The 14,150-nt window shown below is 35.9% G+C and overlaps 1 protein-coding gene across 6 annotated transcripts; it reads right to left on the reverse strand.

Moving 5' to 3' along the window:
* Positions 1-1,114: 1,114 nt before the first annotated feature.
* LOC133878113 (uncharacterized) lies at positions 1,115-9,760 on the reverse strand. Of its 6 annotated transcripts, none has more exons than XM_062316655.1 (10): positions 9,421-9,760; positions 9,211-9,317; positions 8,540-8,614; positions 7,688-7,863; positions 7,415-7,477; positions 6,318-6,384; positions 6,003-6,103; positions 5,344-5,388; positions 2,218-2,688; positions 1,115-1,607 (listed from the first exon to the last, which is right to left on the reverse strand). In XM_062316655.1, the coding sequence occupies exons 4-10, from the start codon at positions 7,820-7,822 to the stop codon at positions 1,437-1,439; spliced, it is 1,053 nt and encodes a 350-aa protein (XP_062172639.1). In that variant the 5' UTR covers positions 7,823-7,863; positions 8,540-8,614; positions 9,211-9,317; positions 9,421-9,760; the 3' UTR covers positions 1,115-1,436. The 6 variants fall into 6 exon arrangements, with proteins under 6 accessions (XP_062172639.1, XP_062172632.1, XP_062172616.1 ...); XM_062316648.1 differs by having other exon boundaries at positions 8,540-8,621; XM_062316632.1 differs by lacking the exon at positions 8,540-8,614.
* Positions 9,761-14,150: the final 4,390 nt, after the last annotated feature.

A 14,150-nucleotide genomic window follows, 5' to 3' on the forward strand; every position in this document is an offset into this window, starting at 1 on the left:
GAGGAAGTCCACTGTGATATTTGTGAAGTAATTTTTGCTTTTTTCAGGTGTAGTAGTAGTAGTAGTAGAAATCTACACGAAGAAATCTTAATCAACAAATACAAATCTACTAGCCTAGTCTGGAAAAACACACCAAAATGGAGTAACTATATTTTATTTTGAGGTGAAAAAGGCCTGATATTAGGTTGGGTATATTTAGCTAATAGGAGGGTTTTAGCTAAGAGAATTTGTAATTTGTTGTGGCGGTGCTATCAAGATCCCGTCGTATTATCTCTTGAAATAACAATCTTATCTTTTTAACGATCAGAAATTTTTTTATGTACATGAAACCTTGTTTTTCTCGTCCTATTTTGGGGCATTAGAAATTCAATGATAAATTTAAACCACTTGACATTATTGAATAATGCTTAGCTGTTTTTTTTTTAAGATGAATATTATTGATAAAACTGAGAAATAAACAAGATCCTGGAGAAAAAAATGGACACTCCTCCCTCCAAACAAAATCCTGAACTATCCTGGACACTCGTCCTATTTTTTGGGGCATTAGAAATTCAATGAAAAATTTAAACCACTTGACACGAATAATGCTTAGCTGTTGCCCAATAAGAGTGGCAATGCATCGCTGGGAAATTGCGTTTCAACCATGGGCTTCTTAATTAGATTGAGTTGGAAGAAATCTTTCAATCTTCTGCCTATCAATTGTCTCTGCATTTTTCTTTCTGCCCCTTTTCTCTTTTTTTTTTCTTTTTTTTTTTTTTTTTTTTTTTTTTTTTTAAATTTATTTTATTTTAATTATATTTAGCAGTGTATTAACATAGAATTACAGAATCTAGATTGGTGTTTGTCCATCTCCAATTTCTCATCAAAATCTCGAGCATATCACTTTAAAAAGAAACTAAAAATCTCCTTACACCAATAAAATCCAACTCATTTGACTCCTCTATATCACTTTCAAAAAAACCTATGTATCTTTTTTATACAAATAAACTATATATCATTTTAAAAGAAAGAAATTGAAATGTGAAATTGCGAGCTCGAGTAATGACTGTAAATATAGGATCGTTCAAATTTCAACTCCGGTTCAGCCAAACCCAACAATAATAGTACACAAAAATACAGAAAAACAACAAAATTAGTATATTATTTCCACTATAAAATTTATAAATCTTGGGATTTACAGTTTCAACCAGGAGCACATTTTTGTGAAAAGAAAAGGGTAACACAAAATTATAGAAGCCATGGCAGGACGATTGGATTGATGGATACACATACTTCCCCATTTCGACTCCATTAATTACTAAACACTCCCCCACCCAAAAGGAAAAGGGAAAAAAGAAAAGAAAAAAAGAATGCATGTGATCTATGTCATACAAATTAACAAATATCATTTTTGTTCCTTTTTTTTGCTAATTTTCTGCATTTGCTGTATGTTCTGTTCACTTGAGAAAGAATTTCCAAATATCTCTATCCGCCATCTCTTTGACTAAATGCGCTCCAAAAACGCCTTCTTCGTCTACCAGACTTCTCAGGTGCCGTGCTCCACTGTTGAAGCCTACAGAATTCTTCTTTGTGGCTAAGTAGACCACTCCGTATGGCGGCCTCACGCCCTAGCCATCCAAAGAAAATACGAAAAATGAGTTGACTAATTGAAGCACACTGTGACATGCTTCAACATTTGCAAATCAACAACACAAGCAATTGCCCTGGGGCGGACAAAAAACGTGTGTAACTCAACTTCAGGTAACAGGGTCTCATTACGCACACAAAGCTAGATTAAAATCATGTATATATTAGATGCCACTGGCACTACCACCGATTTTTATATATTATTATCAAATGTTACCTAAGTTCATAAGCATAAATTTCCAATCCTTGAACAGGATTAGAGATTGCATCAGTTATCACAACCAACCCTTAAATATCTAAAAATCTTCCAACTCCCTGAGTAATCTGTCAAGGATAGAGAGCCCAACCATATCAAACAAATTTCAGTAGTAACTCACAGATTTGAATAAAATATGCCAAAAAGAAATAATCTTTAAATTTTTCCTTTTTCCCTGACCTTCTCACAAATCACAGAATATTATAAGATCCAGATACCATTGAAGTTCAGATTACCAGAAATCTTTTGCCACATTGTCATGAAGAAGATTGGAAGCATGTATGTTGATTTACCGTAATATTCCCAAATGAGTCATAAGAGACAAGGAAACTTACCTTTTTTATCAGCACATATAGCTTCTTCAAAGAGGTCACCGAGTATGGGATGTCTGTCATCAAAATAACATCATACCCACCCTCTCCCTGATCGGTCTCATTGGCCCTCTCCCATGCACGACTTCCCGAAAGCTTTCTTGATCGCCTCGAGGAGGATTCCTGCCCCGTCATGCTACCATCTAGGCTACTACATCCATCCATGAAATCTTCCTCAGAGAAGCTTAGGCTCATCCCTGGTGTCCCTTCAAATCCTTCAGTCTTCACCACAGATAAGACAGTGGGGAGTTCTTCCCAGTCCCCTGCAAAAAAATGCACCGATGGAGCCAGAGTTTGTCTTGATGGAGTCAAGGGGCTCTCTGGCTGTCGGCTCTGCTTGTCCCGAGCTTGCTCAAGATTGGCAAGGACATTTGGTATGGTTGTGCATCTGATAGTTTCCGCATTGAGGTCTTGAAAGTGGACTGTGCAAGCTCCCTGAACATGAATGAATCAGATATAAAGCAAGTACATCATTCAAGAACTAAGTTCACTTGTGTTGATCTGTTGCACATCTAGTTGATGCCCCTTGGTCTGTTTAATTTTTCTAAATAAATTTCTGGTTGTGACATGCATATACAACTGACAATGTATTAGCTTTAAATGGTATATTTTGAAATGTATCTTACTAAGTGCCAATGAGCTTTGGCTTGAATTGTATTTCAAATGTAAGGAGGTCTTTGTGTAACTTTGTCTTTACATTGATAAGGACAATGTCAACTCAACGATGATTTAAGCCAACAAATTTGAATCCTACTCAATTCAAAGGGATTATGCTTTTACAAAAATTCAATACAAAGGGCATATCTTTCCCAAGCAGTCTAATTCTATGTGATGTTCTGCCTTTAAATATAAACTACAACTTGACCAGAGCGGATCATCTTTGGTATGCAGATGATATTTGATATGATATGTAGACGATATAATCATATTGTTTCATATTGCAAGCCATCTAAATTCATTGAAGGTTGATTTCAAGTCCAATGGTTTACAATCATCTGATTATTAAATGGAAAAACATTCTAAATGCCCACCATCTGATGTTGCCTCTCAGCAACATGCTCATGGTTTTCACGTGATACTTTGTACAAGTTCCCATATTAAATCAACAATATGCTTTGTGTATTTTAGACATCAGCAGAGATTGTAACTGGAAGCTGATGGGAAAAAGAAAAAGAGCAAGTAAAATGATTCATTTTATTCACAATTCTAGATACATGTTAAAAAAAGAAACAGCAAATTATCTCCTCTACTTTTAGTTTGTTATGGAGGCGCTGAGTAGGATAATGACGGCAACAATGCACGGGTTTTTTAGATGGCTTTTCAGTAGGATCGAGAAGTAATGCAAGAATGGTCGCGTCGCATATGTTGTTTGCGGATGATACTTTGATCTTTTGTGAGGCCAATTGTGAACATCTTTGCAAACTAAGATGTCTATTTTTATGTTTTGAAGCGGTCTCGGGCCTAAAGATTAATTTATTGAAGTTAGAGATCATTCCAATTGGCGAGGTAGATGACGTAGAAAGTTTGGCCAGTATAGGGTGCAGGGTGGCTTTGTTACCAATGAAATATTTAGGGTCTTCCTTTGGGGGCGCCATACAAGTCAACTTCTATTTGGAATGGTATCGTCGAAAAAATGGAAAGGCGGTTGGCGGGTTGGAAGAGGCCATATTTGTTGAAGGGAGGTAGATTGACTTTGATCAAAAGTACCTTGTCCAATTTACCGATTTACTATTTGTCTTTGTTTCCTATTTCATAGGATTGAGAAACTTCAAAGGGACTTTCTATGAGGAGGTATCAATGAGGAGTTTAAATTCCATTTAGTTAAACAGTCAAAAATTTGTTCTCCTTTGCAATATGGTGGTTTGGGGGTTAGAAATTTGATTAAATTTAATCAAGCATTGTTGGGTAAATGGTTATGGCGGGTTGCTACAGAGAGGAAGGTGTTATGGCGATTGGTGGTGGAAGCAAAATATGATAGTTTGAGTGGAGGTTGGTGTTCTAAGGAGGTAGGGGGTCTTTTGGTGTTGGAGTATGGAACATATTAATGGCTGGGGTGGGGAGTTTTGCCAAGTTTTGTCAAATATGAAGTGGGAGATGGATCTAGGATTAGGTTCTGGCAAGATGTTTGGTGTGGAGATCAACCATTGAAGGAAGCTTTCCTGTAGCTGTTTAGTATTGCTCGTGGTAAGGAAAGGAGACGTGGGTTGCAGATAATATGCAGTTCTCCAATGATGTTATTCAGTAGAATGTACCTTTTTTAAGATCTCTATAGGATTGGGAAGTGGATTTGGTTATTGAGTTTTTTGGTGTGCTGAATTCCCTCAGATCTAGACAAGGTGGTGAGGATTGTGTTCGATGGATTCCTTCAAAAAGGAAGAAATTTGAGGTGAGGTCGTTTTTTCACAAGTTATCTAATTTGGAGGGGTTCTTTTCCTTGGAAAAGTATTTGGAAAGTTAATGCTCCTTTGAGGGTGAGTTTTTTTGTGTGGGCGGCGGCTCTTGGTAAGATTTTGACTTTGAATAATCCGAATAGTGATAGAGTGGTGCTGCATGTGTAAGAAGAGTGGAGAATCTATAGAACATCCTTTCCTTCATTGTGAAGTGGCAAGAGAATTATGGTGTGCGATTTTTATCCTCTTTGGAGTGAAATGGGTTATGCTTGGAAGGGTGATAGAGCTGTTAGATTGTTGGCGAGGTCAGGTGAGAAGTCGTTCAGTTCAAGCTGTTTGGAGGATAACCACGTAGTGCTTGATGTGGAGCATATGACGAGAGCGGAGTGCAAGATGTTTGAAGATGGGGAGAAGTCAATGGAAGAGCTTAAGAACATCTTGGTCAAATCACTTTTTACTTAGACGGGGAGCGTACAATATCTCTCATGTTTAGCTTTTTTGAATTTGTGGCTTTTTGTACTTTTAGTATTTGATGGGGATTCTCTTTGTATACATCTGGTATACTAAGATTGCGACCCTATAAACTTTTTTTTTGATAAGTAACGACCCTATGTACTTTTCAAGGATAGAATTTATTTATCAAAAAGAAAAAAGAATCAGCAAAAGTAACGAACCCAAGGCTCCAATTAATGGGATTTACCTTCAAGCAAGCAAAAATCCCTGGAAGTCCATAGGTGCAGCCAAGCTGTAAGAATTACCAAGTAGAGAAATTAATTCTCAAACTGTACCATAAATAACTAACAAACGTAGTACATAACTCAACTTTTAATGCATCAAAGAAGAAAGTACTGACAGAAGCACATGAGTGAGGAAGCTTATCATAACCCAGAACTCTTAAAAAGTGTAAGTAAAAAGATTTCCATACCATTATACTACCCAGTTAAAAAATTTCAATGCAACTCAGAGGATTGTAAATTACTTGTCTGAATGCATAGAAATATCGAATCAAACCAACATAGATAAGAATTCTAACAGCAGACGCAAATCAACCATTCTTTGGATGTGTTATCCTCTAGAAAATGAATCAGCCATATAAAAAAATGAGGCAATATACTACATGGCCATGAGCAAAATGATCCCAGCTACTACATATCTTTCCCTCCGGGAACACCACGGAAGGATACTTCACTTTTCCCAATTTAGGTTGAATATTGAAAAACAAAAGCTTAAAAAATAGTAATTCATGGAATCAACAACCTTCATTGCTATAGAGCTAAAAATGGTGTAGAAAAGTAATGAAAATAGTCACATTGAAGCATGAAATAGCAAGTAATTGAAATTCCTCTATGACTAAATTACCTCGAGGACCCTTTTGCCTCTAAAGCTCAGTTGCCCATCACGAATCTCATGCTTAAGGACATTAACAAGATCAATAGAGCTGTCCCAAGATTTCAGATATCCTTCAAAACCAGAAGAGATTTTAACTTTAAATTCAAATCAGTAATTTGATATAATATCCCATTCTTGCATGGAGAACGAGACTACTAAGAAAAAAATTATATCCAATCCTTATACAGAGAACGGCACTTATAAAGTTTTTTAAGCCTAATCAGTGGCAGAATCAAATTGGACAACTTCATATTGAAAATGAAAACTGCAATGCCATGTACCTACCATTAGGTTTGGAGGAAATCATTTCCAAACCATTGAAGCCGATGATATCTGCAACACTAACTCTTCCCTGTAGGACATTTTTGGAAAAGGCATCAAGCAGGCTTATTCAACATACCGTTCTTATACAAATAATATATATGCAAGGAATGTGCTCTGAGGTTGTCAATCATAATGCTCAACTTTAAAACTAGAAAGATTTGAATACCGAAGAACCCCATAGGCCACAAGGCTGGGTTTTTAGAAAGACAACCCAATTTTTGTTAGATTTACAAACTTTTAGTTTACCTGTGACAGTTCACAAGTCATAAATCAAATTCATATAACTCAAATTGAAGAAACAAACCAAGACCCACAATTTTAATCCATGGGAATGGAGACTTTGGGGGTGGGGGCAGCCACCTCCTTAGCTTTCTCTCTGACATTTTTTCAAAATAACAAAGTAATGAAACAAGTTTCCCATGAAATCAATATGATGGTATATTTCCCAGGAACAAACATATCATATAAATTAATTTTTAAATGAACAGAGGAAGTAGGAAGAACCAAAATAACTCTGCTAATAAATTTTGTAATATACACATAACTTAAGTGGCCTTAAAAGAAGGAAACGGAAAAAGGAAAAGGAAAAGAAGACAAATACACCAACCAAGATTCTACTTTGTTTTGTTCTTCCACGGAAAGGGGAATATTAATACTTTTAACTCATCCCACCAACCTTGAGTATCCCATGCTCCCCCAAATCAGGAAGCCCCTCCCGGGCTACTTGGCAAACAAGAATGAAGGGAAAAAAAAAAAAAGGCAGCAGCATAAATACTGAATTTTTCAGTACAAGTTTCAAGCCTACAGTTTATATTCCAGCAGGCACCTTGTCCCCATATCAGAATCCTTACTACATTAACACCTCTATCTCTTAATGGACCTCAAACATTGATCAATGAAGGGAATAGCCTTAGCCTGGTCCAGTTGCTATTGATGGAAACTAATCAATTTCCCAAACAAACAATTGCAGATCATCTTCCACAAAGAATTTTACTTGTTACAACAAGAGAAGATATAAATGCTGACAAGCCCAACTGTCAAATAAGGGTTGGACATACCTTGAATATATTGAGCCCTTGCAAGTCTACATTCTCCCCAGCATACTTGTAGGGGTGAGCTGTCTGCAATGTAGAAAGAGGGAAGCGTTATGGTTCTGAACACAATTTATAATCTCTGCCCCCCCCCCCCCCCCACCCCCCCCACCACCACCACCCACACACACACCCAAAATACAAAGCTCCAGCTGAAACAATCTTGTTATATGGTGATGAATCTTCCTTTGCCTGACACATTTAGACTGGAATGGTTAATGATGGGGATAGGGGATGTACCTTTGATGGGAGGATCTCAACCGCCGGTGAAGGGAGATGCACATCTCTCTCCGAAATGGAGGACATGCTTTGACTTCCTCGGTCCTGGGGCACCAACCCTGGCAAGCAATGTGCAAGCAATGCTGGTGCACGCATTGTACTTGACCTTTGGAAAACTGTCCTTGGTAAAGAATAACCTGCAATCATCAATACTTGAAATCAAAATACAGACAGAGCACTCCTTACAGAATTCCATATAGAAGCTTCGAAACCACAAAAAATTAAAAAAGAAAAGAAAAAAATAGACAAAGCTACTCTGATTCTCCCCTATTCAAACTCATTAAACATGATGATGCTAACAAATTGATGTATGATAACCAGAATTTATTTCAAAATAATTAGAGACCTAATAATCGTGCTTAGAACAATTCTACACTAATACAAGAATAAAATATCTAAAGAGTGAGGATAGAACGTAGAAATTTCAAGCCACAATCATAAACAAGTACTCAAAAAGGAGGGGGAAAAACAAATCAATAGCAGTTCCGGTTAAGGGAACAACAATCTGTGATCACAAACACTAATGAGAACCCTTTTAATTATACAATACAAAGGGTGGAAAAGGTCTAAAGAGAACTAGTAGAATCATTTTCCAGCTATCAGAACCTCAAAGAATATACATGAAACGTATTCAAGCCATTAAGATACCATGGGAGCATCCAAATACCTAAGTAGTAATAATTATGGAAAGTAATACTTTAATAAGCGAACAAGTTAATTGTGCAACTTGTACTCTGAAGAAAATACGGAGTTCCAACATAGAAACCGAAGAAAATGAAGGAAAGTATAATCCAGCCAAGCAAAGCCAGAGACCTAGATTCGTGAAGATCCAGCCGGCAAAGCCAGAGACCTAGATTCGTGAAGATCCAGCCAGGCAAAGCCAGAGACCTAGATTCTTGAAGATCAATCGAGAATATCATAACCAAATTCAGTTAAAAAGGAAACATAGTAAAATAATAGTAACAGTCAGAAAATGTAACATTAGACACAGACCAGCGAACATCTTCAAGACCATCCAAAAAGGAAAAAGCATAAAGAAAAATCAAACATGATAGAAAGTAAAAAATTATTCCCAGAAAGATACTTTCAAATTCATTAACAACTAGAAACCAGAGAGTCGTAGAAAAATATAGCTAATCCGTATCTTCAATTACATCCAAGAACAAATCCAGATTAAAAGAAAAGAAAAGAAAAAAAAGTCAGCTATAGTACAATTACGAACAACCAAGACTAATTCAGAAAACAAAAGTAACGAAAAACTTGGGGAAAATAAAACCCGCTTGACCTGATTATATTAACAAATCCCACAATACATAACCCCTCAAAACTCACAAACCATACGATAACTAGAATATTGTACAAAAATACAAACGACCCACTTCTTCTTTCACAGCCAAGACCAAAACCCAGAAAGAAAAATCGAATAAATTGCATGAGAAAGTTAAAAAATGAACTCAGCTAAAGAAAGAAGGCAAAACCCTTACCGACAAAGACAATGACTGTGACGAGCAAGAGTTCAACACGAAAATCCGAATCTAACAAGACCCTTTTTTCAAATTACAATCTCAGAGACCAAAAGCTTAATAAAACTCTGCAATTTCACAGCAAAGGGATCGTTCCCACCAAGTCAAACCGAATAACAAAGTTACACAAACACGCTTACAGAGATGGAACAAAGAAGCTTCGGTTCAGACCTGAGCTGTTGCAACGTAATTCCCAAAAATACCCCTCGTTTTGGAACTATAAAGATCAAAGTGGCCAGTGTGGCTAAAGCTGTTATCGTGGCGCTTGCGTAAATAATAGAAGAGGACAAGGGCATCTTTTTGACAGACAAGTTTCTCGCTTTTGGGCATGAGTCCTCGTGGAAAGAGGGAAGGAAAGCGGCGGGTTGGTCAGCCGTCGTTTTAGCCTTCCCAACGTGTAAAACGGAGCCGTTCGACCAGCTGACACGTAAACATGATCGTTCAGAAATTTTGTGCCACTCCATCATGGGTCATGTTTGGCTGCTGGGATTCCATTATGCGTTTGGTTTGGTGTGAGATTGAGACTCTCAGACTGGGATTCACTTCAACCTGATGAGGAAAATGCTACCGCTGACTTCAGGTCCTCTCCCTGCGTGTTTTTTGGTTCGGTCGGTAATTACTTGATAGTTTGAAAGTTGCTCAGTTAGTTCAACATTTTTTTATTTCTTTTTTCCTTTTTCAAAACAAAAATAATGATAAATAATTCAAAATATAAAATACTCAAAATTACTTTAATTTTTATGTCACGTTATGATATTTTTTTTTTTTTTTTAAATACAGATATTTCTTACAAATCGATTTATAGAAAATTTCATACAACCCACGTATATGATTCACATGTGAAAAAGTAAATGTTTAAAACGTGCTTTTCACATGCTATTTAAATAGTATTAATAGAAAAATATGTGATTCTCACATGTTTTAAAGGATACATGTCACTTTTATATGTGGGTTGTACGAAATTTCTTACAAACCGGTTTATAAAAAATTTATATCATTTTTTAAAACCAAAAACAAAAATCACTCTTCAAAAAGCATTAACAAATAAAGCCATAGTTTTTATTTAGTTTTTAAGAATTACGTTTGGGGTTAAGATCACTTTCCCTCCACTTATTTTCTTCTTACTTCTTTAGCTTTTTCTTAACAAAGAAACAAAAAAAAAACAAAAAAAAAAAGGATTCGAATACTTCTACAAGACTGCACAAGGCTTCTTCTTTTTCACTCCATAACATTCATGCCTGAAGGTAGAGTTTCAGTTGTTTCATTACTGTTCACACTGGTCACGTCTCTTGAAATCGCCTACAGTATCTCGTTTCAGTATTAAATCAATGGGTCACTGCTTTAACCTCCTCCTTCTCTCTAACCCCGAGTAAGGAAAAAATTAGCATTAGCATCCTTTATGTACAGTGATATTTTTGTAATTTTACGTTATTGTGAAATTACAAAAATATTACTGTACATAAAGGACCGGCTCCTCTTTGATTCCTTTCGACCGAAGAGGATCCGGGTTCAAAAAATTAAGTCTTTGTCACCTACTTTCACCCCATTGTAATCTCATCTTCCTTTAGAAAATTTCCTTTGTCTTCGATCAAATCGAAGTAAAGTTCTCCCCATAACCCTCTTCATCCCTCTTTTGGTCTGATCCATCTCTTTGTGAGGTGCTGCGTTGCTGTTTCCCCATCTCCCTGCTTCCCTCTGTTTCTTTTCGATTTCCAGCGTTTCGGTGATTTCCTCTACGTCATTGCTGTAGTAGTTCGGTGACTTTAAAAAAAAAAAAAAAAAAACAATGAAAAACAACCAAACAGCAGCCAGAATTTCAATTCGGTTCATTTCCCACATTTTCTCAGCAACTAAACAGCAAAAATTCACGACCAAATCCAATGTCGTAAACTGGGCCAAAGAAGACTGGTTCTTGTAGAGAACAAAGGAGGCTGTGGCGGAGGGAGCGTGGCCCATGCCGACGGAGGGCCGGCTGCTAGCGAAGCTGGCATTAGAGTCTCGTTCGAACTGGCAGAGGTGCTCTAGAGGAGTTGACAGTGGCGGTGGGTTGAACGACTCCTTTGGGCGGTGCGCCCAACACCTGTGGCTCTCATCATTTGTTAGGGGTCTAGGCAAAAGGGGAATTTTTTTTATAGTGAATTGAAAATGATCCGTTGACAAAAGGAAGGATGAAAGAAAGAGATATTACATAAGAAGCTTCAGGGATTCATCAAAAATAAAAGTAAAAGAAGCTTAAAGGAGAATAAGAAAGAAATGATTCAAATGAAAAGTTAGAGTGAGATTCGTGTGACGTGCATGAGTATACCAAGGTCATAGAAGGGTGAGCCTCGAGGTTAGTGTGTTTTACAGCTCTACAAGGACCTTTATTTTGAACAATATTGAATCGATCCTTTGCCTCCAAAGAAAAAGCCCATATATATATATATATATATATATATATATATATATATATATATTTAATTTTACTCCTAAATTTTGTTATTTTTATAGTTTTGGCCCCTCCAATTTTTTTTTTCAATTTGGCCCCCCTCAAATCCTAAATCCTAGCTCCGCCCCTACGGAGTCGGTTATCCAGTTATAACCGGGTGTCTTGAAAATAAATAACCGGCTCCAGCTCTGGGTACCTGGTTACCCGATTATAAATACCTGGGTACTAAATCGGTTTCTCGATTTAGCGGTTACCTGGAGCCAGTTAGTGCCTAGAGCCGGTTTTCCTACCAATTATAACCGGCCCAGAATTACACCCTAGTACTGTCTCTCTCTTCCCCTCTTTTTTTTTTTTTTAATTTTTATTTATTTTTTAATCTCGGCCCAGTTGTGGGTTTAACCCACTTATGTTGCAGGAAAAGCAAAAAAAAAAAAGAAAAAAAAAAAAAGAGGTATCCTCTCTTTCGGGTTGCAGCAGTGAACAAGGGTCCCCTTCATCTCTTGTTTCTCCCTCGTTTCACAGCAGCCCAAAGGGGTTAGAAAACCAGCAGCTCCTTCCTCTTTTCTTCTCTTTTGGTTGCTCCTGAAACTCACTGTTTCTCTCCCCTGCTTCAGTTCAAACAGAATGAGAAAGAAGAAGAACTCCTCCTTGTTCTCTCGGGTCAACAGGGAAGAAAAGAACAAAGAGAAAAGGGAAATAAGAAAAAGGAAACAAAAAAAAAAAAAGAAAAGTCTCCATTCTTTCGGCCGGCTTTGGTGTTTTTCCAAAAAGAAATATCTCATTTTGAGATATTTGGTAAGCCTTTTTAAACTTTGTTTTAATATTATTATTTTATAGGTTATATTCTAATGTTTTAAGTTGTATTTTTAAATAGAGTTTTCAAAGCGGAGTATTTAATTAATAAATACGCCATCGTGATGCCGGAGTAAAAATGAATATTTTATAAAAGCATCATTGCGCTGCCCAAATACTTTTCAAATACTATTAGGCATTTGATATACTAATACTATTATTATGCCCGTATTTTATAAAGGTTAAAATAAGGATTATTTATATTTATACCCTTGAGCTATCTTTTTTTTTTTTGACATGTCCACACAAGAGGGGGAAGGGGGATTCGAACTAGTGACCTCCACTTCATGAGGCGTGGTCCCCAACTGATTGAACTATCTCTTGGGGATATACCCTTGAGCTATCTAGTTGTTTTTAAAAGGTAAAACTCATTATTTATATTAATGGAATTATTATGTTTATTTAATATAAAAATATATAAACATTTTAATGTTACAGATGTTATAATGCTCATTTTAATTAAAGAATATTTTGGGCATTAATTAATAAATGTCGTAATAATGTCCACATGAAATATGTGGTATTATAATCAGTCAATTTTATATGTCGTCATAATGTCTAAGTTAAGTTGGAAGTCGAGAACAATAATAATGTTACAGTATAGTATTTAGTAAATTATGCTAATTCTTTGTTGTATGTAAATAAGTGTGTAGTCATTTTTGTAGATATCTCTTTGAAGCAAAAGATACAGGTCCTTAAGTTTTATTTAAATTTTGGCTTCATCTGAAGCTTTACACAGGATCAACAAGAACCCGTTTCTTTGTAATTCCACATAAAAATTACATTTTCTCTCAATGTCCTACAAAATACTAAAACTAACAAAAAACATTAGAAAATAATAAAGTTAAAGGTTTAGCAAATGCAAATTAAGAGGTCCAAATATACAATATTTGGCACTCATCACTTGCAAATAAATTGATATCCTAAAACAGCGTCGTTTTACCTGATGTGTCAATGCATATGTGGATAAACGGTGATTCATCCTAATAGATGTTGGAAAAATGGATGGAAAAATCACGGAAAGGCTGATTTCAGCGACAAACTTAAGTAGCAAAATTTGATTTTTAAATAGTGAGGGACTTATTTCAAATCACGTATTGACTTAGGGGTTTATTAGATATTTACCATATATATATATATATATTGTTGAAAAAAAAAAAAACAAAAAACAAAATGGGAAAGAGATAGGAGGTGGTTGCCCTTTGGGGGAGGGGGTGAGCCACCCAGAGGTGGCTGGCGCAACCTGCTCTTTTCTTTCTTTTTTTTTTCTTTTTTATTTTTTTAAAAAAATTAAGTTTTTAATTTTGGGTTTTATATATTATGTTCTTTTATGTTAATATATTATTATTATTATTATTATTATTATTAAGAATGATACATGTTACATTCTATTGGTGATGACGTGATATACTAACAAAATTGGTCAAGTATTTTGACAGAATTTGACTGGACGGACTAAATTGTTATTCTCGCTTACCACGAGGACATCTGAAGTATTTTTTATATCGCAAGAAGCGATTTGTAATTTAGGCCAACCACACATATTGATTTTGCATTTATCTCAAAAACTAATTTTTAAGTTTTTAATTTTTATATATTTATATTTTTAATTTATTCATAA

The sequence above is a fragment of the Alnus glutinosa genome, chromosome 1 (genome assembly GCF_958979055.1).
Source record: "Alnus glutinosa chromosome 1, dhAlnGlut1.1, whole genome shotgun sequence".
Classification (NCBI taxonomy): Eukaryota; Viridiplantae; Streptophyta; class Magnoliopsida; order Fagales; family Betulaceae; genus Alnus; species Alnus glutinosa.

Excerpts from the sequence above, each read along its gene's own strand:
- LOC133878113 (XM_062316632.1), bottom strand. The coding sequence starts at position 7,822 with ATGCGTGCACCAGCATTGCTTGCACATTGCTTGCCAGGGTTGGTGCCC. Across the intron at positions 7,478-7,687 it reads TTGAGATCCTCCCATCAAAG|ACAGCTCACCCCTACAAGTA; the intron begins GTACATCCCCTA and ends TCTACATTGCAG. Across the intron at positions 6,104-6,317 it reads GATTTCCTCCAAACCTAATG|GATATCTGAAATCTTGGGAC; the intron begins GTAGGTACATGG and ends CTGGTTTTGAAG.